This window comes from Grus americana, chromosome 13, assembly GCF_028858705.1.
Source record: "Grus americana isolate bGruAme1 chromosome 13, bGruAme1.mat, whole genome shotgun sequence".
Lineage (NCBI taxonomy): Eukaryota > Metazoa > Chordata > Aves > Gruiformes > Gruidae > Grus > Grus americana.
The window spans coordinates 14,975,118-15,001,957 of NC_072864.1; the positions used below are offsets into that span (position 1 = coordinate 14,975,118).

At 37.3% G+C, this 26,840-nt stretch overlaps 1 protein-coding gene across 2 annotated transcripts in view; it reads left to right on the forward strand.

Moving 5' to 3' along the window:
- The first annotated feature begins 263 nt into the window (after window positions 1–263).
- Window positions 264–26,840, forward strand: part of LONP2 (lon peptidase 2, peroxisomal) — a 43,924-nt gene continuing 17,347 nt past the window's right edge. The window contains exons 1-11 of one of the 2 annotated variants that reach the window (XM_054840692.1): window positions 264–590; window positions 1,555–1,789; window positions 2,602–2,733; window positions 3,952–4,074; window positions 4,849–5,012; window positions 5,707–5,801; window positions 7,845–8,103; window positions 14,786–14,927; window positions 22,114–22,264; window positions 22,741–22,867; window positions 23,959–24,092. In XM_054840692.1, the coding sequence (XP_054696667.1) occupies window positions 358–590; window positions 1,555–1,789; window positions 2,602–2,733; window positions 3,952–4,074; window positions 4,849–5,012; window positions 5,707–5,801; window positions 7,845–8,103; window positions 14,786–14,927; window positions 22,114–22,264; window positions 22,741–22,867; window positions 23,959–24,092 (1,795 nt within the window). In that variant the 5' untranslated portion in view covers window positions 264–357. The remainder of the gene's footprint in view (window positions 591–1,554; window positions 1,790–2,601; window positions 2,734–3,951; window positions 4,075–4,848; window positions 5,013–5,706; window positions 5,802–7,844; window positions 8,104–14,785; window positions 14,928–22,113; window positions 22,265–22,740; window positions 22,868–23,958; window positions 24,093–26,840) is intronic. The other variant, XM_054840693.1, reaches the window with a different exon arrangement.

Consider the following 26,840-nt stretch of genomic DNA (forward strand, 5'->3'; position numbering starts at 1 on the left):
GGCCCGCGGCGGGCTTTGTCCTTTATTAAAAAAAGACGGGAAAAAAAAAAACCAAGCAACCTGAGAGAGAAAGACTAAAAGTAAGCTGGAAGTTACTTTAATGTACAAGGCCAGGCACACAGTCTCCGCCGCAAGGCGGGGGCGGAGGCGGAGGCGTGTCGCCCTTGGCGAAGGACGGGCCCGACAGCGCGTCCTTGGCAGCATCTCCCGTTCCCATCCCGGCAGGAGGCAGGCACGGGGGCGGGTGCAGGGCGGCCTGTCCCTTCCGGGCGCCCGTAGCGGGGCGGAGCCGCGCGCCGAGGCTGCCCGGTCGCGCCGGTGTGTGGGCGGCGCGTAGGGGGAGCGGAGCGGGCGGCCATGGCGGCGGGCAGCGCCATCCAGATCCCCAGCCGCCTCCCGCTGCTGCTCACCCATGAGGGCGTCCTGCTGCCCGGCTCGACCATGCGGACGAGCGTGGATTCGCCCCGCAACATGCAGCTGGTGCGCAGCCGGCTCCTGAAGGGCACCTCGCTGAGGAGCACCATCATCGGCGTCATCCCCAACACCAGCGACCCCACCTCCGACTGCGACGACCTGCCCTCCCTGCACAGGTGCCGCCCGGCCCGGCTCTCTCCTCCCTCGCGGACTCGGACACGGCGCCCTGGCGCAGTTCTCCGAACTGCCGCTGTACCGCAGCGTGCTGCCCTGAGGCCAGCTCGCCATGTCACCTCCGTGGGGGCGTTGAGGTCGTGGGGGTGGGCCTGGCTGCGGGGGGCGAGCCTGTTCGCTGCCGCCCTGTGGGAAACCTCTTTCTTCGGAGAAACTTCTCTCCGTTGAGGGGGCGCGTGGTGGCGGGGACTGTCTTGACTGGCGTCTGGAAGAAAATTTTGGAAAAGGAGGCCAAGGTGGAAGGGGATAATACGATCAAAGAACGCAGGCCAGGAGCATTTAGGCTGTCGCAGTTGTGAACGATAACATTTTTCACCTAATAAGTAGTGTGGATAGTGACCTAGTTCACATGAAATGAAAACAAATTGTATTTCTGTGGGATAAAGTGTGAGCAAAACTAACCTGCTGCAACCTTACTCTCAAAACTTTATCGCATCAGTGGACTTAGTAAGGTTTTGCGAGAAAATAAATTATTTTTTTGAATCTGCTTAAACAGGTACATGTGATCTAAAACGGTTGTTCAGAATCGGGCTGACAATTTCACTGAAGAACTGTAAATTACAAACACTCAGTTTTCCAACGTGCATAGTTTAAGCAGAAACGTCAGCCTTCCCATCCACAGCAAGATCCATTAAATTATTTATGAAAAACACACACATGTTTCTGAATCAGGTGACTGTATTACATTATCTTAGTCTTTCAGTTAGGTCATTCATTTTCAGGTTTTAGGATGTGGTTTTATAATTTGTGTTACAAAGGAAATGGTATAATTTGGTTGCTTTTCATGATAAGGAGCTGTGACCCGGAAGGTTCTTGCAATCTATAGCTCAATTGCCCCTTGACAAGGGGCGCACAAAATGTTCTGTGGAAGGTGACAAATAATATGAAGATTTGATCTGGTTTTAGGATTGGCACTGCTGCCTTGGCAGTTCAGGTGGTTGGTAGCAACTGGCCAAAGCCACATTATACGTTGCTGGTTACGGGCCTCTGCCGATTCCAGATCCTGCAGTTGCTGAAAGAGAAGCCGTATCCTATTGCTGAAGTCGAACAGTTAGATCGACTTGAGCAGTTCACTAATCAGCATAAATCTGAGGAGGAACTTGGAGAGTTGTCAGAACAATTCTACAAATATGCAGTGCAGGTAAATTGTTTTAATCCTATGTATCATATACTGGTGTATTTATGCGTATATTTAGTTTCTTCTCTGTCCTTTTATTTCTATAGTTCTTGTATTTTTCAGTGACTAGGAGAGTTTCAGTACTTCTGCTACAAAATAAATATTTTTGTTATAGTTTAAGGTTTTTGAGTCAAATTCCATGGTGTCTGTACAGCTCATTGTAGGGTGAGTCTAACTGTATATGTTAGTGCTATCATAAGTTGGTACTACTTAATATATAGCAAAACTATAAATACACTCTAGTAAAAGGGATACTTTTGATTATTTTGTTCCAGGATTTTATATATAAATGTGTATATATATATGTACACAAATATATATGTGTATACAATGGATTGGGTTTTTGTAAGGTGGTGGGGTTTTTTTTTAAATTATTAAAGAGGAAAAAGCCCTCTAGAGCCTTGATTATAAACGGATGTCCCCAGGTATAATGAATTTGAGTTTAAAGGATGTATAGAAAAAGAGTCAACATAGCGCTAAGATAACTGGGAAAATTGTTAATCCAGAATGTGAGGGGGAAATAAGAGATGCAGGCATTGAAAAAAGTGCTGCAAGCGATGATGATATTTTTGAACTTCTCCAACAAGCAAAAAGCTCAAAGCCTTAGTGCCTCTTCTGTGAACTTTTTTTAAAATTTATTTCAGTAGCTTTTTGGCAAAGTATCTAGACATGTTTCATACTGAAAGATGTAATCCTTTTTAGGTCAGGTACTCACTTAAATAATTTTAAAAGAAACATAGCAACCATTAATATTGTTGATTGTGTGTTCCTTACAGTTGGTTGAGATGCTGGATATGTCCGTTCCTGCAGTTGCAAAGCTGAGACGTCTTTTGGACAATCTGCCTAGAGAAGCTTTGCCAGATATACTGACTTCTATCATCCGTACATCCAACCAAGAGAAGCTTCAGGTATTAGGTTCTTAAACTTTTTAAAAGGGAGTTAGGTGTTTGCTTTTTTTTTTTGCAGTTAATAATTTTTAGATAATTTTGAAAATGCTTACACTGGATACTGTATAGTGATAACATCATGCCAGAAGGTATCTGTTACAACTGCTCATGAATGCTTGTAAAAAGTTTTTATGCTGTTTTTTAAAGTGTTTATATATCTCTATGTCAGAACTCACCTAATAAGTAAATTAATCTAGTTAGTGTTGGAAAACATTTATTTTATTAAACAATAAATACAATGTGGACTTCCCCTTCCTATCATAAAGATGATAAATCTGTCTTTTAATTGTGTTGAAATCTTGCTTACTTATCACAGTTGACAGATCATTATACATCTCTTAATACCAACAGCTTCAGAATCTTTTTTTTTTTTCTATCTTTTTAAAAACACCTTGAAGTGTAGGGCTTTTTAAATACTGAGACACTGGTTAAATTTGCATCATATGTGAAAATAACTTTATGCAAAAACAATGCTTATGGCTTGATACTTACTAGTCTGATTTCTATATTTGCTGTATTCAGAAGTTTTGTTCCTTTTCTTTTGTCATTGCCAGTGTTGCATGTTCAACCTTGAATTGAAAGCATAAGTTTGGTTGTTTCAAAACACAACATGTAGAAATTAATACAGTAATTTAAAGTGAAAGTGTGTACTGTAGCTGAATATCCTGCTGGAGGAAGGTACTTTAGTCATTAAACTTACCATGTCCTTTTTTATATTAGAAGTGCTAAAGAGAAGAGCAGCCAGTGGAAGCTGTGGAAGAGCCAAATTCTACCCATTTCCACATACCAACTTAATTAAACATGAAAATGGAATAATGTCTGAAATTTTAAAAAGACAAAACAATAAAAAAAGGCATAAGGTGATTTTTTTCTGGGTTAACCAAGATGATCATGCCATAACTTTCTTAGAGGGCTAGCTCTTTACTGAGGCTCAGTAATTGAAAAATAGAATGCTGATAAATGTTTACCACAGAAAATAAAACTGAAATATTAAGACACTTTAAAAACAGACAAGATAAAAGACTTTTTTTCCTATTTTGGAGTGCTTTGTAGTTTTGGCATCCAGACCCTTGAGGCTAGATTTTGTGTGCTGTATTCTCATTGCTTTTTTTGCTACCTTTTTTCCTAAGCCATCTATTCTATAACTCTGGTCAAAAGACAGTAACTCCTTGCTCTTAGATTTTAGATGCTGTTAGGCTGGAAGAACGGTTCAAGATGACTATACCATTGCTCGTTAGACAGATTGAAGGTCTGAAGCTGCTTCAGAAAACAAGAAAACCCAAACAGGATGATGATAAAAGGGTATGGACCTTTAAATGTGGAATACTTAAACATCCTAAATCTATAAAGATGCACTTTTAAACAGGCTAACGAATGTACGTGACTTTAATCTGTGCAAAGTTTTAATCTATAGCCATAATGTTTCGTGGTCAGTCTGGAGCTGCAGAGAGCACCCAGCTGGCAACTTTGGCTCTTTAGATACCTAAAAGAGGAAATATTCTTTTAAAACTGCCTAGGCTTTATGTTATTTGTTTGTTTGTTAATATACTTTAATCTGAGCACTTTCTGACATTGAATAAACACTGAGGTTCCTTGAAAGAGTCATTTTATGCCAAATTTACTTGCACAGTACACAGACACTGAGTTTTGGCCTGTGCAGTGAAAGGTGTACCTTTTACTAATGGTATTGCAAATGAACAATAGCTTTTGAAATACAGATAAACAGTGTGTGTTGTAAAATGTACCTTGCTAAACTAGGGCAGCTTGGACTTTTGCTGCATCTAACTATACTTATGCGGTTTTGGTCTTGTCTTCTGTTGTCCGCTAATTTAGGGTAGATGATAAATGTGCTTAGGAAATACATACAGTAAAATAAGAACCGTAACTTTTTAAAGTAGTGCCAATACATTTTGTGAAGTTATTTATTGGATTAAAATCTTCTGAATTTTTCTATGAAGGAGACTGTCCCAGCACCTTGCATGTTTTTGCCATGGTTTCCATTCAAAGCCAAAGTACACACCTTATTTAAAAAACAAAACCTGATACTATTCTCTGGCTCTGTTTTCCGTTTCATAGGTTGTAGCTATTCGGCCTAATAGAAGAATCAATCACATTCCCAGCACTACAGAAGATGAGGAGGAAGAAGAAGATCATGATGATGTTGTCATGCTGGAAAAAAAGATTAGAACATCCAGTATGTCAGAACAAGCTCTTAAAGTTTGTCTTAAGGAAATAAAGAGGTAGGAGACTTTCAGGTGGTGGTTTCTCCTATTATTTTGTTTTTTAAAACAAATCTTGCATTAACCTTTTCTTATTTGATTATATGTTTGTGTTGGTTGTGTTTTGGAAGTGATTTTTGAAAATTTAGTAGAGCGCTGGTTTTTGCTTATAAATTTCATAATTTCATCCTTTTAGAACGTCAGAGGTGATGACAAATTTGAAGTCTTCTAGATACAGTTTATACATTAATATAGCATTAAACTGTAAGCTCTATGCTTCTATGTTATGAACATCTCAAAAAAACCTAAATAACACCATGATTGTTAAAAATTAATGAATAAACCGATGCAGTTATTGACTCTCTTGTCCTCTTTTTTTCTTTGGTGAGAAGATATATGTGCTATCCATGGCGATATGATGGTTATCCACCTCTTTTTTCAGTGAGGATGCATATATGCATGCATGGTGTATGCATAGGGAACTGACTTTGTTTTTTCATTTCTGTTTGAATCCTATAAACAACCTATTACTATGAAAAGACAACCTCCTAATTGATAGAGTAGTGACTTGCTTTTTCAGTATTATGGCTGTCAGAAACTAAGAGGGTATGCTGATGACCTAAAGTTTGCTAAATATCTGTCTTGTGGTTCAGGAGAGTTTTACTTCACAGTTAATTCCTGGTTAGCCTTATGAATTCTGTGCATGTATTTCCAGATTAAAGAAGATGCCTCAGTCAATGCCTGAATATGCATTGACAAGAAATTACTTGGAACTGATGGTAGAATTGCCATGGAACAAGAGTACAAAAGGTAAACTCTTCTATTATTGTTGATTGCCTCTCACGGACATTTTAGGACAAGTAACCATCATGTAAACACTACGTACTTAGTTCTGTCTTGCAAATGTTTGTCTTCATTGTCAGATTATGAAAATGTTATTAATATGTTACTGAAGTCTTACGGTCTACTTGGCTTCAAGTAAGATCTGTATACTGAATAGCCTGTGTAGCTCAGTTGTACATCTAAGAATGTGCATTTTAAAAGTATTAGGAATATCTACATAGTAAAATGAAGGCATTGTTACTTACAATCTGTACTAGCATGTATCTAAAATAATGTAAAAAAGAGCATCTAATTACAAAAAAAGCTTTTGTACGTTTCTGTAGCATTAATCATCCTGGAGAAGGTTCTGGTATGTCTTAAGTTAATCGAGTTTGGTAAGGAACAAAAGGATTAAAAAGCACAATTGTAGTTAATTTTAATAATTACAACTTCAGGTACAATAGAAAAAGTATCATGTCAGCTTTGTACCATAGTTTTCAAAAGTTGTGAGTAAAGGGTGATACTATTAATATGGGAAGAGTATGCAAAAATGGAGAGTGAGAAAAGAGTAAAAAATGAAACATGACTTTTCCTATTGACCGACACAAGTAGATTAAGTGGGCAAAATGACTTACCAGAAGGTGTACTGCTGGAGAAAAGGATCTTAATTCCTTCTAGCAGCTACTGAAGAATGAGGCTTTTGAATGGCATTTTAAACAGTCTGATTTTAAAAAGAAATTTAACACACCACACCAGCAGAAACATCTGTCTGTCTTTTGCCTTCTTAGTATGTGTGGTGATGAATTTTGGCCGTTTTGAACTAGAGCCTTGGCTGTTTACAAATTTTCTCGTAAATATTTATTTAATCAATAAATTATAAAAATATCTGCCTACAGATCTTTGCAGATCTCTATGATATTATTCAAAGAATCCCAAAAAGACTAAAATATTTGTTGACACTCATGTCCTAGCAGAATGTTCTTTTTGTTGCTCTTTAATCTTGTAAAATCGTGCCATGTCATGTGTAGTTTGAAGTTTTTGCTTTAAGCAAAGTTGCGAAGTTTGTATTCACGTGTATGCAAGTGATGCTTTGGACTCCATAGATAGAGTGAATAAAAATATACATTAATATAAAAATAGAAAATCCAATAGAAAATTACAATCAATAGTGAATTTTTTTGTTCAGTGGTTCATTACAAAAACTTACATGGTTGATGAGAATTTAATTACAATTGTCTGTACGTGAAATATGCACGCTTAGTGGTATGAGGGGTCTGCATCTGGAATGCACAGAATTTGAAGGGGGTATGTGTGTAGAGTTGATAGACTTCACTGCTTTCTGCCTGATCTCTTTATGTTGTAGAGAAAAGGAGAAGACAGCTACTTTGTGCCAGAAATTCATGCTCTGTGCAAAGCACTAGTTAATGTCCATTGACGAGGCCTGACCATTTATCTCAAATTATGGCGATTGCAAAAAACTAATTTTTCCAGTACTAGTATCACATGGGTATTTTTACAGTGCCAAATGACTTTGTGTTGCACAGCAAGAAAAGCCTGTCCTTCAAGACAGCAAGATCTTGCTCTGTTTGCGGGATCATTATAGACTCTTATCATAAGTTGATGATGAAGACGTAGGGATGAATTTGTCTTTTGAGAGACCTTACAGGATCAGATGTAATTCTGTGAGAAAGCAAATGCTGAAAAATTTGCTTATCATTGAATCACTGTTCTAGAATAGACACTAAGTTCATTTGAACCAGATTTCAATCTGTGACACAGTGAAAAGGTGAGGGTTTTTAAATTTCATTATCAGTACTATGATCTGTCTAGCTTATGTCTAATTTCCTTATTAAAGGAGAATTATAATACCTTTGTTTTAGGAGAACATTGTCTGAAATGTGTGTGTGTCAGGGGGATTGCATTGATGAACATGTTTGAGAATGTGTTTGTTTCTCTTCTGTTGTTGAATTAATTGTTTCCATTTTTAAAGGTAAATGTGCTGATATCTTTTCTGTTGTCAATGATTGATAGATCGCCTTGAAATTCGTGCAGCTCGAATTCTTTTGGATAATGATCATTATGCTATGGAGAAGTTGAAGAAGAGAGTTTTGGAGTACTTAGCTGTCCGACAGCTTAAAAACAACCTCAAGGGACCCATTCTTTGTTTTGTGGGGCCCCCAGGAGTTGGTAAAACTAGTGTTGGAAGATCAATTGCAAAGACTTTGGGTCGAGAATTCCATAGAATTGCTTTAGGAGGAGTCTGTGATCAGTCCGATATTCGAGGCCACAGGTAACTACTACTTTCTTTCCTAATTGCAATTTTTTTCTTTTGTTTCAGAATGTAATGATTATTTTAATTTTTTAGCTAATATGGAGAAATTTTGCTGTTTCAAACAATGTTAGTTATTAATTGACTTTTCTTGGTATTCAAAGGTATTATTCAGGGGAGAATTTTAGTGACGGGAATAGATGTTTAGTGTTGGTACAGAGCCTTTATTCTTTCCTTCTGCTGTTGCTCTTTATTGTTACAGGGGAGAAAGAATTTCATCTTCAGTCACTTTGGCACTTTGAAGTAAAGTTCAGTAGAAAGTCTAATGCAAACTTTTAAATGTTGGATCTGATTTTTCTACTTTTTAAGAGGGATGTAAAGATTTAGCCAATGAATAGCAATGCATTACTTCATAACTATGTCTGTTGCTAAAACAGGAGGAGAAACTGAGAGTGATACTTAAAAGTTGCTAGAGGATAGCAACTGAGTTACTTAGTACGCTACCAAGTTTAAGATACTGTTTTCCCATTTCAAGGAAGTTTATACAAGGACACTTAAGCTGGAAGATTTCAAAGGAGATTTTTTGGGTGACTTTCCTCAGGACTTTTTTTTAATCTTGCATCTTTTCATGTATCTACTTCTTAGTCTTTTAAACCATTTGTTTATATTAGTCCATTCCTCATTCCTTGCAACTGGAAACATAATGAATGGATAATGTAGATAAGTAACTGCCAAACATCAGTGCAGCATTTTTGGTGCCATTAAGCATATGTTATGCTTATTGCATGCATTATAGGAAATTTGGAATAATAAATGTTAGTGTTCTAAAGATCTGTAAAACCATGTGTTTATTTTTAAAGTCACATTATTGAATAAATATTCTCCTTGCAACAGTAGGTAAATTATTGTGAATTAAAGCTATCGGTTATTTCTCTGATGCCATATGGCAGTTAATTTTGCCCAATGGCTATGCTGCTTACTTTCAATGAGAATACACCATCATTCTTGCTTCAATTCGAAGCTATTATGCAATTTCTTTTTGTTTTCAAGGCATAAAAAGGACCTTGCTATTCTTATCACTTCCCTATGTAATTTTAATGAAAACTTACAAGAAATGCCATAATAAAAGTTCATTTTGTGGTTTCAGACTTACGACCGTGTAAGCTACCTAGTTGCATGTGTGAATTTATTAGAGTGGTAGAAGCTCACAGTCCCAACTGGAAGGAATGTGGGAGACTCACTGGGAAATTTGTGCTGAACATTTGCATAAATTCTAGGAATCTGGAATATAATTAATTTCTAGGAATCTAGAGTATAATACACTATTGATGACTTCTTAGACCAGAAAATGAGAGATGAAAAAGCGACTAAATGATGATTTTGTACTTGATGACAACTTGAAAATTCAGAGTTGTTTCGTAGACATTTAGTTCAGCACCCTTGATAAAATTAGGAACAGGTGTTTATTCCTGTGCACATTCTTCTGTGGCAAATTTGCAGGAGTTTTATTTTCCAGAGTGTTTGACACTTACCTAGAGTTTGTAGCTTGAAAGAATCATCAGTAAGTTTTTTTTCTTAGTCTAGGTTTGGTCAACATACCCAGTAGCCACTGGGGGTTTGTAGATAATTTGTTTTAACACATTGGGTTGTGCCTCACAGCAGCACTCTGTGCATGTGTGTCTGATTGTTTTGTAAACCTTCGTAATATCTGGCCTTTTTACCAATTTACTTACACACTTAGGGAAAAACAGGCGAAACTCTGTCCTCCTCTTTCACTATGTATTATTCCTGTAATTCCTAAACTCTCTTGTTAATCACTGTTTAATAAGTGAGAATTCTGATGTTTCAGATTACTTATGGTACAGATCCTAAAACAATTTAAAATGTGATTCAACAGCGTGTTGCTATTTGAACTGAAACCACTAGAGGCTGTTGAATACTAAGCGTTGTCGATATCAGTGACTTTTCCAGAGCAGAGCTCAAGCCTTTGTAACAGGGAAACCACATCTGTGAAATTGACATTATGAATAAAAGTAAAACTCTTATCAACTCTTACGCAATTGCCAGTAATTTCTTGTTGTTTTCCTTTTTGTTTGGCTTTGTTTGTTTGTTTTTAGATTGGCTTTCTATCTTGTGCTTAAACATAATGAAGAATAAAGACAGCTAGAATCATGTGATAATGAGGCTTTTAAAAATTTCTAAATTCAGGTGTTTGTGGCTGTCATTGTAGTATTTTTGAGGGCATTATTATATTATTAATGAATGTTAGAAGTTAACCATTATAAATTTCATATTAAAAATTTACTTGAAATTAGCTGATGGGGAAGTATTTGGAAAGACAGTTTATTTTTCATCAGCAAAGGAAAATACTATCTAGTATCAGCAAGAGTATCATGTGGTTACTCTTTAACAAACAAGTGTATAGTTTAAGACTAAAAACAAACTTCAGAGCAGTTAGTATGAGGAGTCCCTTGTAACTGACTGCTTTTGCAAGTTTTATGTAGGTAAAATCAAAACCAACTTTTGTGTATTTTTAATTCTGCTTTTTTTCCCTGCTTTTCTGCTCCTCAGAATAAGATTTAATCAAATTTAAACTACAGCTTTTCCGTAGACCTCTCTCTGTAATGTCCTTTTGTGTGAACAGATCCTTCAAGTTATTCCCAGTCAAGTGAATCCGTATTGTGCATCTGGTGGCAGTCATAGAGAGGAATTGCAGAAGTGATCTAATAGTGGAGGAGACATAGGCTGTTGTTCTCTGAGTTTTACTGTTAAGTAGGATGATTTTCTAATATTACATGTTACGAGCCATTCTTTTTCTCCTAAAAGCTCCTTATTAGGCTTTAAGGCTTTAGTTAAGGATACCATTAACATTGCAGAAGAATGATAGTCCTTGTACCTACTAATGTACTAAACATTTTTTAAAATGTACTAAATGTACTAGAACATTAAAAAAAGAAACTGTGGTTCGGTTTCACTTGCAAGCAAATATTGCCTGAAATAGCATTCAATTTGGCTGCTTATTACTGTTGTAAGTGAAAGATGTAGACTGACAGATTCAGCAAGCAAAATAAAATCTATTAGACGGCAGCAGGGTGGGGAGTGGTGTTTCAGTAAGTGTGCTGTTCCACGTGATTTGTAACTAGGGCAATCGGAAACGCCCAGGTTTTGCCATTTCAGTGTGGATCATGTGTCTGCAGCTGGAGTTTGTGAATCCTTTTTTGATTGGGTGAAGAGTAGCTACTACTGTTCTGCATTCCCAAAATGAAATCATCATCTTACTACAAAAACAGAGCTGCTTTATCAGACATCATCCAGCTGTTGTTTGCATTTACCACTCATCTGTACCATATGTAAAAGTTTGCTGGCTTACATTTGTTGTTAACTTGTATTATAAAAACCAAAACAACAACACACACACACACACACAAAAAAAACCCCAAATGACCCTGAAGGATGACTTAGAAATTTTTGCAAGAAGTTCACTGCATTTAAGATCTCTTCCATACTGATATTTTGTTTTACACAGGAACTATGTGATCTTCTCTGTTGCATGCGTGTGGTTTTCTGTTTTTAAAAAGGAAAGATGTAATTGCGCCATTTATTTATAGCGGTGCTGGTGAGATCACTGTGAAGCTCTTTTTTTCTCTCACCTCCATGTGAAGCACTCTTTCTTATATTACCATTGCTTTTCAGTTTGTAGAAGTTTGGATAGTTTATTCTGGCTTAGGCCTGCGCTGAAAATTTGTCCATGTGCATCTGTGTCAGAAAAGGTGTGTGATTCCTCACCAGTAACAGCTATGCTAGAAGTTGTTCACAGCACAGGCCTTATTGCGTTAGAAAAAAGAAAAAAACAAACCTCAAACAGTTTCACCTCTGAGAGGAGTAGCTTTGTTATACAAGTATAAATACATTTGTAAAGCACTTGAGTATACGCAACCTCTGTCCTTGTGCAAAAATAAACTATGACCTTGTGCAACTAAGTTCAGGAATAGTTTCTTTGGGGGCATTAACTTTGTTATCTTTTCCTACCTCTGCAGTTTGAAAACCACTGTAGTTAAAAACAATTTAAAACTTTTTGTCTTTAGAACAGTATGAAGAAAGTGAGTCATGTTTTTATCAATTATACTAGTACTGCTTTAAGGGTTCCAATTCATGCACATTCCCAGTTTATGCTGGGAGAGCTGAGAAGGTGAGATTTCCCAGCTGTCTGTCTCGCATTTTCTAGGATACATGGCTCCTAATGATATGCTGTACAACTCTAGTGGTTTTTTTTAAAGGTACCTTTTCATTGATTTAAAAATAAATAAAAAGATTCCTAAATTACAGGCCTTCTGTGGCATGAGGTCTTATGGAGTTTTTTTAATTGTTACTACTCAAGCGAGATAACCAGGAAACTTGATCTGTACTTCCTGTTTTGAATGGAAAGCAGCTGACTCTCTCTCTGGGTTTAATGCATGGAGAGAAACAGTGCATCAAAAAATGAGCAAAGCCACATTATGTCATCAAAAATGCTAATGTAGAATATTGTTTTTCCTCCTTTCAACCCTAGCTAAAATAATGAAAATAAAGAATAGCATCACATTCAGTGGCTGCTGTTCACCAACAGCAGTATTCAGTTTCGCAAGTTAGAAGGCAAAGGTTAATGTCCAGACAAATAAATGGCCATATCTGCTTGCAATTTTATTATATTCTAGCAGTTTTATATGTAAATATCTGCAGGGTCTGTCTTACCGAGGACTCTTGTGTTGAGATGTGTTCCATAATAACCATTTAGAAATCAAAACAGGCTACTTGTGTTTGTATTCTCAAGGTAAAATACTATGTTATTGTACTTTATCATCCTACATATGACACTTACATTAGCATTGTTGCAATTGGGTGGTGCAGAGGAAGCTGATTCTGATTATTCACTATGCTTTCCCTTGACTGGAGAAACCCAGTTTACCTTCATTTAGTTTATAAACCAAAGCTGTTTCTTAACACTAGATGGAACATAGATACCTCAGAATTTTATAGAATTGAAAAGGATCAGATAAAACTTTGTGTATATAAGAACACAAACGTGCATTAAGAAAGTGTAATGTCTTTAAGCACACCCTTGAGAATAATGTACCAAGCAAGAAGAAAGAATGATTAATGTTTACCGAATTATGTTATCCTATTACTGGCATAAATAGAATATTAAAAACAGTCAGGCTGTATTGTCTCTAAAGCATATGAAATTATTTACTAGTGCAGTAAGCACCTTTTGTTAAAAAAAAAAAAAAAAAAAAAACCAAAAAAAACAACAATGAAACCACCACCACCAAACCCCAAACCCACAAACGAATGGGGAAAAGGGGAAAAAAAAAAAAAGTAAAAAAAACCCCACCCCAAAATCCCAAAGAACCCCCCAAATTGCTACAATGATTAATTTGGTTGCACTGGTAAATGATTCACTTCTGTGAGTTTCAGTTCTGCTTCAGTCTTGTAATTTTCTGATTACATTTCATAGGATCCTTTCATTCTTTTGGCAAGATTGACTGTGTGCAGATGGAGAATGGAGTGGCATGCTAGTATAATAGCTCCCCCATGCAGATTCTTGATCTGTAGTAAATGTTATATAGTGCAGTCCTCAGTGCAATACTCACTGCGGAGTAAGACTCTACACAAAAGCAGTGAGGTGCTAAACTATTGCATGCTGGCTGTTCCAGTCTTTAGCAGCTGTCTCATGAAGGTGGTAATAGGCAAACTGAAATTCTGTTGCACTTCTGGCTATTTAGATGATCTTAAAAACTTTTTATTTTTGCTCAAATCTAAAGTTAAATACAGTAACTACAATTTGTTCTCTTAGTAGTTAAATATTACATATAACTAACACCACTGCTATGTGGTTTGAGGTGGGCTTTTTATATTTAAAGTCTTCTCTAGTATCTTTTGAAATTACTCCCATGGTATTTTGGTTTGGTCTTTCTAAATGTCATCCTGTTTATTTTGGACTGTATTAAAACAGATCATATGGTAAAGCAGGCCTGTTCTGCATATCTGCTTTGTGAGGGTCATGAGATAGTTACTGTAATTCAGCACTTCATGTTTCTCTCTCTTCTTGGGTGACCAGCATTTCATGAATTTTTTACCACCTTTGCTGAATAAATTCACCATAACTTTTTCGTTCTATTGTACTGTTCTAGTTTTTTACTTCATGTTGAAATGACATAGTAAATACAATTATTTTTGTGAGTATTAATTAAAGCATGCTGTATATACAGGGGAGATCGACAGTTCAGCATATTTGGAATTTTGCCTTAATTTGTAAGATGCTGTGTGAACTCTGTTGTGATGACAAAAACCCAGTATCATCGTTATTAAAATGTTAGTATTAATGAGGTTCCTAAATCTGCTTATGCTTGTTCTTACAGTACAAAGATGCTTGTACTGAATCACGTAAAATGCCTGCAAGCCATAAAGTTTGGATAGACTGTAATGCATATGTTTCTCTTTCCAGACCAACTAGTGCACCATGGAACCAGAATTTTCATCTGCTGATACATTGCTTATATTAGTTCAGATGCATATTCCATATTTTTATCAACTAGTTCCTTTTGAAAAAAAGCAAGAATTGTTACTTATTCCTATATTTTCCTTTGAGTTTTATTTTTTGATGTTTCTACTCCTGTTACGTGCGTCTGGCCCCTTTCCCCATATACATTTTTTTTTCTCACAGGCGCACCTATGTTGGCAGTATGCCTGGCAGAATAATCAATGGACTGAAAACTGTTGGGGTTAACAATCCAGTATTCCTGTTAGATGAGGTTGATAAATTGGGGAAGAGCTTGCAGGGGGATCCTGCAGCAGCCTTGCTTGAGGTAAGAAATGTTAAATTATAAGCATTGTTTCATTTGTAATCAAAAAGAATTAAAATACTGGACTCAGAAAGGAAGATTCATTGGACAAAATATAGCATGACAGTGTCAGCTTTTTTATTCAAATAACAGTGACTGTGTTTTGACGTTGGATTTCCTTCAATTCTTGTGCACAATGCAAATGCTGTTACATAGTATGCTAGGTAAGATATCTTTCATCTGTGATCTGTACTAAAACACAAGGGTGTATTTTGTGCTAAGTGTTTTGTATATTTAAAGACTGTTCAAGCTTCTAAACATTACTTATTTGGGGGACTTTGAGACGTTGATTTTTAATGACCAAATGCTGTTAGCTGTAAGAACGAACTGTAGAGCAGCCAGACAGTAGCTGGACTTTAAGTTTTCCCTTTCTTTCTTGGAACAATTTTAATATATTTGTGAAGCTTTTGATGGTACAAGCTTATATTGGAGCTGAGTGTTTTACCTAGCATGTAATATGGACCAGTTGCGTGTTCTTTTAGCAGCATTTCTTTAATTAGTATTGTAATAACTTTATGAACTTAAATTTTTCATTTAAGTCACAGATCCCCACTCCTTGAGTGATTATGATGTGGTGGGTGGTTGCTTTCCATGAGATTCAGCTATTAAGTGTGGTTTCTCTGAAATTCTGAGACTCAGACCAAGATATAAATTAATCTAATTTTGAAGTATTTGGCATAGTTATTTTATTACAAAGAGTTTAGGGGTGTTAAAGTTGACTTGCTTAAAGACACAAGTAAAATCTGGGAGATACAAATAAGGACTTTGGTGAATGAGATACTGTTGGAATATTTTGTAAATCCATCAACTGTTGAGATGTTATTAATTAGGTTAGTTGGGATTTCACGAGGCTAAACCTAGAGCAATTATGAAGATGATGAATTGAGACCTATGACTTGCAGGCTTTGTGTATCAGAGTCGTCTGTAGCAGAGAGCAGTAATGAGTTGCCAGAACCTTCTTTCTGCCACCTTTTTCCCTGGAGTATGATACATGATATTATCCCAGTACAATTCCTTCTTCCACTGACTTTCATATTCAGTGGTTTTATTCTAGCAGTTTGCTGGAGAAAGGAAGAAGCGTCGCCTCAGGTATGGGGAGGAGACAAAGAGCATTGCCCTTCCCTAGCATCGTAGTGCAGAAGGCTGTGTGTATCTTCCTGTGCTAGCACTGATGATGAGGAAAGAAGGGAATGAGGAATGTAGTGGCACAGCAAGGCTGGGCTGGGCTGAAACGCTTGAGGCTGTCCAGAGCATATGTACCACTACTACACTTAATGGTTTTGGTATTGTGTACATTTAGAATTTCCTTATACTGCTGTATTTTTACACTGTCTACCTCTCTTTTATGTTCCTCTGGCTGTAGGGGCTACCATCCTATCACTGTTTCAGCTGAACTGCTTCTTTGATTGTTATTTACATGTTTCAGTCAAAAGGAGTTGGGTTACCAAAAGACAGTTATCCAAATTTTTTGAGTTAGCCTGGCTCACTTTCACTGAAACAATTTAGGGCATAATCCTAGAAGCATCTCAGTTGTCAGACCTAAGATGCAGTAACTTCTGTAGCTGGGCGGTTGTAGCTGCGAATGAATGGTTCTGGTAATATTTGCCTACAGAGTAATGCTAATGACTCTCTTTGACTGACAGTGCTTAATACAGAAATTTGAATATGAAAAATGCTACTTAAATTAAGGTGTCATGAGCTCATCTGTATGCTGTATGACTTTCTGCAAATGAAATGTCAATTGATGTTCTACAAATGTCATTATTTTCTTCTTGCTAGATACTGTAAAATTACTGTTTTGACAAGGCCAACTAGTTCTTTGAAAATCAGCATATGAACAGGTTATGGTTTGAGAGCTCTGTTTTGATCTTTGCATGTTGTCGTGGTTTAGGCCCAGCCGGTAGCTGGGTGCCACGCGGCCGCTCACTCACCCCTCCCCCAGCGGGATGGGAGAGGAGAAGTATAACAAAAGGCTTGGGTCGAGATAAGGACAGGGGGAGATCACTCACTAATTACCGTCACGAGCAAAACAGACTGAATGTAGAGAGGAGATTCATCTAATTTATTACTAGGCAAAACAGAGTAGAGCAATGAGAAAATACAATCAAGTCCTAAAACACCTCCCCCCACCCCTCCCATCTTCTCGGGCTCAACTTCACTCCCGGCTTCAACCTCCTCCCCCCTCAGCGGCACAGGGGGGCAGGGAATGGGGGTTGCGGTCAGTTCAGCACACATTGTCTCTGCCACTTCTTTGTCCTCAAGGGGGAGGACTCCTCTCAACATTCCCCTGCTCCAACATGGAGTCTCTCCCACGGGCTACAGTCCTTCACGAACCGCTCCGGTGTAGTCTCTCCCACAGAGTGCAGACCTTCAGGAGCAGACTGCTCCAACGTGGGGTCTCTCCCACAGGGTGCAGACCTTCAGGAGCAGACTGCTCCAGCGTGGGGTCTCTCCCACAGGGTGCAGACCTTCAGGAGCAGACTGCTCCAGCGTGGGGTCCCTCGCACAGGGTCACAAGTCCTGCCAGCAAACCTGCCCTGGCGTGGGCTCCCCTCTGCACGGGTCTACCGGTCCGGCCCGGACTTGCTCCAGCATGGGCTTCCCACGGGCCGCAGCCTCCTTCAGGTGCCTCCACCTGCTCCAACATGGGGTCCTCCACGGGCTGCAGGTGGAATCTCTACACCCCCTCATCCTTCCTCCATGGGCTGCAGGGGGACAGCCTGCTTCACCATGGTTTTCACCAGGGGCTGCAGGGGGATCTCTGCTCTGGCACCTGGAGCTCCTCCTCCCCCTCCATCTGCACTGACCTTGGTGTCTGCAGAGTTTCTTACATCTTCTCGCTCCTCTCTCTGGTTGCAAAAGCTTTTTTTAACTCTTTTGTTTTCCTTCTTAAATATGTTATCACAGAGGCGCTGATTGGCTTGGCCTTGGCCAGCGGTGGGCCCGTCTTGGAGCCGGCTGGCATTGGCTCTGTCAGACACAGGGGGAGCTTCTAGCAACTTCTCACAGAAGCCACCTCTGTAGCCCCTCCCGCTACCAAAACCTTGCCACACAAAACCCAACACACATGTTAACACGAACCTAGTAATAATTTAAATGTGCTCGAAAGTATCGTGGCTTCACTTTTTTAGCTTTCAAAAATGACAGTTATGGTCCTTTACCTGTGTATTTCTCAAGTGTGTGGTCCACATTTCTAGGGTGCAGGAAAAGCCTGTAAGTGCAAGGAAAACGAGTGTAACAAATATTCAAACACATTTTCTTTGTACTTTTCACATACTCTTTGCTGTTAATGAGCTCTGTTTCTGAGTTTGCTCAGGTATTTCTTCTGTCATTTCTCCTTTAGATATTGAACTAAGCTGGCCTAAATCTAGTCAATGCATGGATGAAAAATACCTGGAAATCAAATTTTGTTAGCTAGCTGACTGTTTGCTAGGCAGTCAAAATCAGTAATGAAGCAATGATTTGGCATTTCTTGGAAATCTGAGTATGACTTTTTTTGGAAGTGTTCCAATCATGAATCCAGATCTGTACATTAATATTGTTAATTTTATTCAAGCTTTGCTGTTTCTTTTAATTTATTTTTCATTCCCTTAGTAGAGAATTAGTGTTTCTGTTCTTCTATTATGTCAAGTGTATGAGGGCAAACAAAATTAATTTATTTTTTAATTATTTGTGTTTGACTTTTTGATACTTTGCTGCTTTGGGATGCTTCTGTTTTCCATATTTTAAAACCACATTCTCAGTGATACTCAGCTCCTGCCATGGATTATTCCAGCTGAGGCTCATCAGGTTAGCTTCCAACTGTCTGCTTGGGCTGCAGTCTTTATGTAAGTCATTGCTAATTGACCATTAGTTGCATCTGGAGAAGTAATTGCTCTATTAACCATGTCTGGGCTGCTCCCATATGAGATCTGTATATCCCTCTACTGCTGTCTAAACATCCTGAAGCAGGTGCTTTACCTCTTCTAATGGAGAGCTCATGCCTGGACATAACAGCTTAATTTTCATTTGCTTTTTGTGGTTTACATTGTTGGAATGTCCATCTGGAATGAGCAAAGGTGGCTGTTATGTAGGAGAGTGGTCACCTAACTGCCACATTTGCTTTTCAGACTGCTGCTTCTTGTAAGTGCCATCATTAAGTATAAAAGGCACATCCTTTTTTCCTTAATGTGTAGGTGTGTTAAATTCTCACTGACTGTCTACAATGGGATATATTCAAGAAGAAAATTGCCATACCCTGTAAGCTTGGAAACAAAGCTTGATGTTTTATAATTGCTGGATATGTGTTTAGTTCTAGTGCTTCTGCAGAGCTGTTGCTTAAGCAAAACAGAATGTCTTCCTATTTCCAGTTACTGTTCATCAAAAAGAGAATGTTTTAGTCTAAATTTAGATGACCTCTGTTTAAAACAGAAGAAAACAGAAATGGATCCAAGAGCCCGATAGTGAAGATTTGTATGCAGGGAAACGAGACCAGGAGCACAGACAGGCAATTAAATGTTCATGGAACTTATTCTGGATTTTGTGGTAATAAAAAACTGGTACAAAGAAGCCTTTGTACGCATGTGAGCTGTCAGCCATAAATTAACCAAGATGTTTTGTTCATTGAATGTTCTTTTTGTACTTAATATTTTTGAATTAGTTGAATATTGTCAAAAACTTTTGAACTTGAACTTTAGCACGGATACCTAGCTGAAGAACAGTTCTATTTGCTTTGGAAAATCTGTTTTAAATGCATAGGCATGATATTGTTTTATGTCTTATTCTAAGAAATAGTTACCATGACAAAGAATTATCAGTCCAGAGAAACTATAGCCTTTGTAGAAAATCTCAGATAATTCACATTTTTAGATATAATCCAAGTTGGTTTTGATTAGTTTCCTTTACCTTTATTGGATAGTATTGTTTGCGCATGAGTGCAACATTGGTATTTTGTATATCTTTGTAAATAGTAACACAATCACCAGCTTAGCACTTAGTAGGATTCGTAAGAATTTCTAGTTGAAAACTAGAAGGAGAATGAGATAAACATGTGTGTAGATAAATTTATAAAAACACAACTTGGTCTGTCAGAATACATTGTTTTTCAGCATTTTTGGAAGTAGTTGCAAATGCTTCATCTAATAGGGTGGAATTTTGTGGAAATATTGTGTTAGCAGTATTAAAAAAAAGGGTAAGTTCAATTAGGATTTGCTGTTTAAATCCGTTTTGAAAAACTAGAGTAGACTTTGAATGAGAGACTTGGTGTAGATCTACTCTCTTTGAAGACAGTTTGTAGATGCTGTGCTTGGATACAATGCCTACTGTTGTGACCCCCTACATTTTAGGACTAGATTGTAGGACTAGTTGAGGTAAGAGACATCTGTAACTCTGACTGAATTATGCATCGGTGTACTTGGCTAGTCAGGATACTTCAAGGATTTGCCTTCATCAGTAAAGATGGGAGTAAATGATAGCAGCTCAGCTACCTGCTGAAGAGGGTAAGAAAAGAAGCTTTTGAATAGCTTATAGCCAATGAACAATAACATTCACTGAGTTCCAACCTTAGTTTTAGAATTTAGGCATATGCTTCAGTATGTTTTAAGATTTCACTATTATGGGGAATGTATAATTTGTATTTTATTACAGTTGCAATACATTTCCAAATAGTAGTCTTAAATCTGTGTAGTACTTCAAAATAAAATCAGAAATTATTCTGTTTTTTAAAAAGTTCTGCTGTGTTTCTGGCATTCTGTAAAAAAAATATTTTGCTAGTTTGTTGTGATCATAGAACATTTCTGTTCTAAGAATTTTTAACTTTTCAAAGACCAAACAGAATTCAAGAGCAGTGAAAATTCAGAATTGTTTCTTTCATAACTAGCTAAGGAGTGCTCAAATTCAGTTTTTTGGAATTATCAACACTGTTCTTGGCTAGAATTCAAGTTGCTAAGACAAAGGGTGCATTCATTTGGGTATAGGCAGATAAATTATTCTGACAGCAGTGTGCTGTTTCTCAAGAGATGCATAAGTCCCATTATTTTAACATGAGAATTATTTGTATCAGTGTAGCATTGACAATTCATCCTTTAGGAAGGAAAAGTGTGGCAGTACTTTAAGAGGGGGTGGAATGAAGGTGGTTCATAGGTGGCGATAGAGAAGCCAAGAGTAGATTGCTATATACAATGAACTTCCAATTTTTGGTGCTGTTAAAAAAACCTGCAAGACAGCACCTTAGTACACTCATGATCCACTTATGTAGAATATTTATCACCCAGTGCAAATAGCTTAAATATACGCAAGCGTTGCATTAGTGCATATAAGTAGTACTAAAAGCAATAGGAAGACAACACTGTTATTTATGCCATAGTTCTACTTGTGCAGTAAATTTTTGAGGTTGGTCAGACTGTTGTGTTGTTATTCTTCAGTACTTGTTTAATTTTTTCTCCATTTTTTTATCACAAAATTTGGGGGAAAAAAGAAAAATGCAAAGATTGTGTTAGGAAGGTCAAAGCTCAGCTAAAGTCAAGAATTGCATGGCATGTCATGGGCAGTAAGAAGAGCTTCTACTACTACATTAGTAGTAAAAGGCTGGACAAAACAGAATGAGTGGAGCAGGTGATTTAGTGACAGCAGGTAAGGCTGAGAAAATCTGTGTTCTTCCCCTTTGTCTTCATAGTGAGATCTCCCAGGTAGGTGTGTTTAGAGAAAGAAGAGCTACAAGCAGAGATGAGGATTGGAGTCAGGGATTACTTGAAAGAATTCTACTCGTACAAGTCCATGGGACCACATAGGCTGCTTTTCCAAGGGTGCTGAAAGGCCATCTCTCTTGAAAGGCTGTCTACCATCCATGAAAGGTCATGGAGGTAGATTACAATAGGTACTTGATGATTGGAGAAATACTGCAGCCGTCTTAGAAAAGGGTAAAATAAACTAATGGGGAAACAACTCTTTTTTTTCTTTTTTTTCTTTTTTTTTCTTTTTTTTTTTTTTTGCATGTGGTGTGAAATATATTTACAGAGTAATCAGAGCGAGGCAGGATATTGAGGGTCAGGCTTTAGTAGCATTCATAACATATTTTATGAATGTAAAGTCAGATTTGAGATAATAAAAATGTCCATATTTTATTTACTTCTAACTGAGCAACTGCATCAATTTTGTGTTCACTCTTGTTAAGGTCTTGGATCCAGAACAAAATCACAGCTTCACCGATCACTACTTAAATGTAGCCTTTGATCTGTCCCAAGTCCTTTTTATAGCTACAGCCAACACCACAGCTACAATCCCACCTGCTCTGCTGGACAGAATGGAAATTATTCAAGTTCCAGGTAACACTACAGTGTTTTCATTAAAGCGACTATTGCAAGTCATTAAACAATGTTGAGGTGTTTTTCCTGAAATGAGAAGCAGTTCCTTAAGGTAACCCTGCCAGGAATCTAGACTGAATGGCCAGAAGTGTTAAAAGAGAAATTTAGCATTGCATGTAGGAAAATTCAGTTCCAGGTATATGGAGATACATTGATACATTCTGTAACAATATGTTCACCCATTGATGTGTTTGTTTACTAAATGGCTGTTGGCTGATGCATCTGTTTAAGATTCCAGTGAAGAAAGGTATCTTTGAGCCACTAAAATTCTGTTGTTCACATGAAGTTATGGATAACCACAAAGTATCATACCAACTTTTAAATTGGGGGTTTTTTTTATTAAATTCAATCAGGTACACTTATAAATCATAAGAAATTTGATTATATTGTAGTGTATAAGCAAAAAGATTAGTAAATATATGCTATTTCTTTTGAAGGATACACACAAGAAGAAAAAATTGAAATTGCACATAGACACTTGATTCCTAAACAGCTTGAACAACATGGCCTGACTCCACAGCAAATACAGATTCCACAAGTAACCACTTTGGACATAATTACCAGGTAAATCTGTTATTCATTGCTTTAAGTTTAAATAATTTCTTTTTCTGGTAACTAATAAATCATTTATAAAGTGATAACACAAAACGTTTCTTAAGATCTATTCTGCGTAATAGTTTCAGAAGTTCAACAATCGGTAATTTATGGAATTGCTCTTTCCTGAGTTCTGTCTGGCTCTGCTGGCTAAACCAAATCATCTTTTCTTCTCTGGAGAATTCCTTGATCTGGTTCTCAGACTGTGTCTTGCAATCAGGAGTGTTGGCACAATTAGCAAAGCACTATGAATAAACAGAAATGCTTGAAGCTAGTATTGCTGCAGTGTTCAGTGTGAAGCCATGGTCTTGGCAGCAGACAGCCTTTATTTTAAAGAAGGAAGTTTTATTTCTGTCATTTTCATAGAAAAAAAGGAAATTACCATTTTGTTTCTTGTGACTTGATGGGCCACATTTGTCTAAAAATTGGAATTAGGTTAAAAAATTATTTTTTTTTTTTTAAAATAAGCTTGTATTAATTAGAACTACTTTTTTGTTGGACATGAGAGCAAAGATAGTGATCATAGCAACATCTTTTGGACTTGAAAGTAGCATATTTTCAATGGAAAAAGTGTATCAGTATTCAATGAAGTATTTTATGACCAGGAACAGCATTTTGGCATTTAGTGAGTGTTACTGTCTGGTGTTTCTTTTTAATTTGTAGATTAAAAGAAAATATTCTTTTATAGTCAGTTCCTCAACTTTCAGTGAACTATATTTTGAGTTTTAAAATAGTTCTTCCTTTTAATTTTTATGCATCTGAGAAGAGGTCACTGCTATTGGAGCATTGTTTAGCATTTCATTAAGGTGTGATACCAAGTGTTAGTCATGTTGTCTTCCCACTTAGTAGTTTGTCTTTCTTTACAACTTTATCAGCAAACCACAATTATTTTGATAAAAGCACATGACATTTTTTCCTGTTTATTAGAGCAGCCCAAGGTCTCACTGCCTTTCACATCTCATTTTATTTGGATGCATTTTTAAAAAGAAAGTGTGTTTACATTCAAAAGAAATGTCTCTTGCAAAGAATATCCACCAGTAAAACAATTGTCTCTACGTTAGATACACTAGAGAGGCAGGAGTCCGCTCTCTGGATCGGAAGCTGGGAGCTATTTGCAGAGCAGTGGCAGTGAAAGTGGCAGAAGGACAGCACAAAGAAACAAAGCCAGATCGTGCTGAAGTGGGTGAAGGAGAAGGTGTGTATCTTTTGCATGTTTTATTACAAAGAAAATTTCTAACGTAGTCACTAGGGAGCTGATTTATCAACCTTTTCTCCTTTTGTATGCTTCTTTGAGGGTTCTCTTTTTAAAAGCTTTGCAAATAGAGTGACATTCTTCTTATGCATGGTTCAAGTAGCGCTGAATTATGGCTTGGGACCTAAGTAGAGTAATTTCAGCCTGCCAGGTTGGTAATTGAGAAGTACAATGGATCTGTTTCATATCTTAGGTATGCAATTATGATTTGTGTATGTTTTTATGTCTTCCTAGGCTTTTTTATGCAAATTTTCCACTTTTTTTTTCTTTAATAAAATACTAAGCATGGCTTTCATTATTGTATTTAAAGAGGTTCTTTAACTGTGCTGTGCATGCTCTACCAGCTTAGAACTCAATCCAGTTACTTTCTTGTAGTCTAAAATAAATGTGCGCTTGAAGAGCTTTGAAATTTAGAATGGTTTAGGGGCTCTTTTGTGTGCCTTTAAGACTGCACTTACTTTAAGTCTCTTGGAGCTTTGGTAACTTGTCAGCTTCAGTTTAAGTCTGTTCTTGTTTCCCATGTACGCGGACAATAGTGATTTATCATTCCCAGTCATCCAACAGACCAAATGAAAACTAAACATAAAATTCACAGGTATCAAAAATACTAAGGTACCTGCTTCATCAGTAAAGGCAGACCTCTTTCTAGTCTTGAAATAGAATAGAAGAGAGGAAGGAAGAAGTCAGGCCCATAATCCATGGCACGTGCAACTGGTGACTGCTCCCTTTTTTATCCCTAAATTAATGTTCTCTTTAATAAAAATGAAGTTCCACATCCATACTGTGTTTGGTGAAACATACCATGCAGAGTGTAGATGGTTGTGCTTTTATTCCAGCCAGTTGCTGATGGGGGATCTTGCTGTACGCAGCAGTTTTCTGTTGAAGGTTTCAGAGTGCTCATTGCCTGCAGGAGCCCACAGTTCAAGGTGGATGAGAAATGTGAAAGGACAGAATCCAAACCTGAAGTTGAACTTCTAAAGTGTAGATAGTTTCAAGAAAATCTAGCAAGCAGGGTGTTGGTATTTTGTTTGTTTGTTTTTTAAAATCTGCAATGAGTCCAGTTGACACTTTCTGACAAGAAATACTGCCAGTCTGTCAGACAACAGCTGTGTGCAGAACAGCACACAGAAAGCAAAAACTACAGAATGGCTGCTTGCTTTTCCTCCAGAATACTCACAAACTTAAAATACTAAACAGACTCCTGTTGGTTTGATGTTGTGAAATATTCCACAATTAAGCTGATGCAGAAAAAAAACTTTAAGTTTTAACATCTATACAGCTAGAATAGTTCTGGACTGGTTTAAAGGAGGACAAATAAGCAGACTCATTATCTCTTCCTTAAAATAAGGCAGCTTACAAGTCTGATTGGTGCTCCCTGCTTTCAGAGAGTAAATCCTGGAGGAGGAAATATAACTAATATTTGTACAAACAGTGGTATTAATTAGAAGAGTATATGAAGAAGAGTTTAACCCATAGTAAAAACTTTTGTAATTTGTCACTGGAAATCTGCTTATTGACGATCTTTCACCTTTACCATGCCTTTTTTCCCTAACTCAGTATTTCCCTTCTGAAAATTAAATCTTGTTTTACCTTGTTGAGTTTTCTAACATCATCATAATGTCTGTGGAAACTGTAATATCAGAAGATTGAATTTGATCTACAAATCAGTGTTTGCTTAAGTGGATTCAGCTCAGTTTTCTCTGAACGTTTGGCTTAAAGAAAGTGATCTCTCACTATAGCAGTGGCTGTGCGTGTGTGAATGACTGTGCAGTTTAAACTGTCCCATCTACATTAAAAGGAAGAGCTTTTAAGACATATTTATTAATGCTTTCCATTTATATTATGTGCATCTTGTCTACCTTCTCTCCTCTGTGCTGGATATTTCTGAAGTCAGACGCTGATTTTGTTGGTACTTCTGCAATACCTGAACTTGCTCTTGAACCAGGACGCTGAGCCTGGAGGCTGTGGTGGCCAGGCTTACTAGCATCAAACAATATCAGGTGTCTTTTCTACTGTCACTTTTTTGATAGTAATTTTGACGAGCTGTATTTTTGAAGTATTTCTTTGCACTGAAGGGTAGCTGTGCCTAAAATGTGCTTAAAAGGTCTAGTGAGATGGCTAAATAAAAAAAGTTTCATTCTGTTCTTCAAGCCTTCTGATAAAAAACAAAAAGTAGGTTCAGAGCAGAACTCCTGATACTATAAGAAAGATTTTACTATTAAAGCAAAGAACAAAAAGGAACTGTATTAGACATCTCACTCCAGTGAGAGAGGTATTTACAGTGTTAAAATTAGCACTTTACTTGCAACTTAGGTATTTACACTGTTCAAATTATACACTGTTAAAATTAGTACTGGACTTGCAACTTTCCAAAGCTAAGTGAAAACAGCAAGCTAACTGCTTCAAAAGATAGCAAAATGCTAGTGTTTTTGGTTGACACACAGTAAGCCCAGAAGAAATGATCTGTGAAGACTTGCCTTTGTGCTTCTGGAGTTGAAACTGTCCATAAGAAAAAGCTGTATTAGTAAAAGGGAGTCCAAGGGACAGGTGGCTCTGTAGTTAAACTTTGGTATTATGAAGACATGTATAGAATGGTGCAGTCTGCAAAATGTGTTTTATTTTGTACTAATAATGTGCTTATACCCTGCTGTATTTTTAGAAGAATATGTCACTTGTTGGGAGTGTATGAGA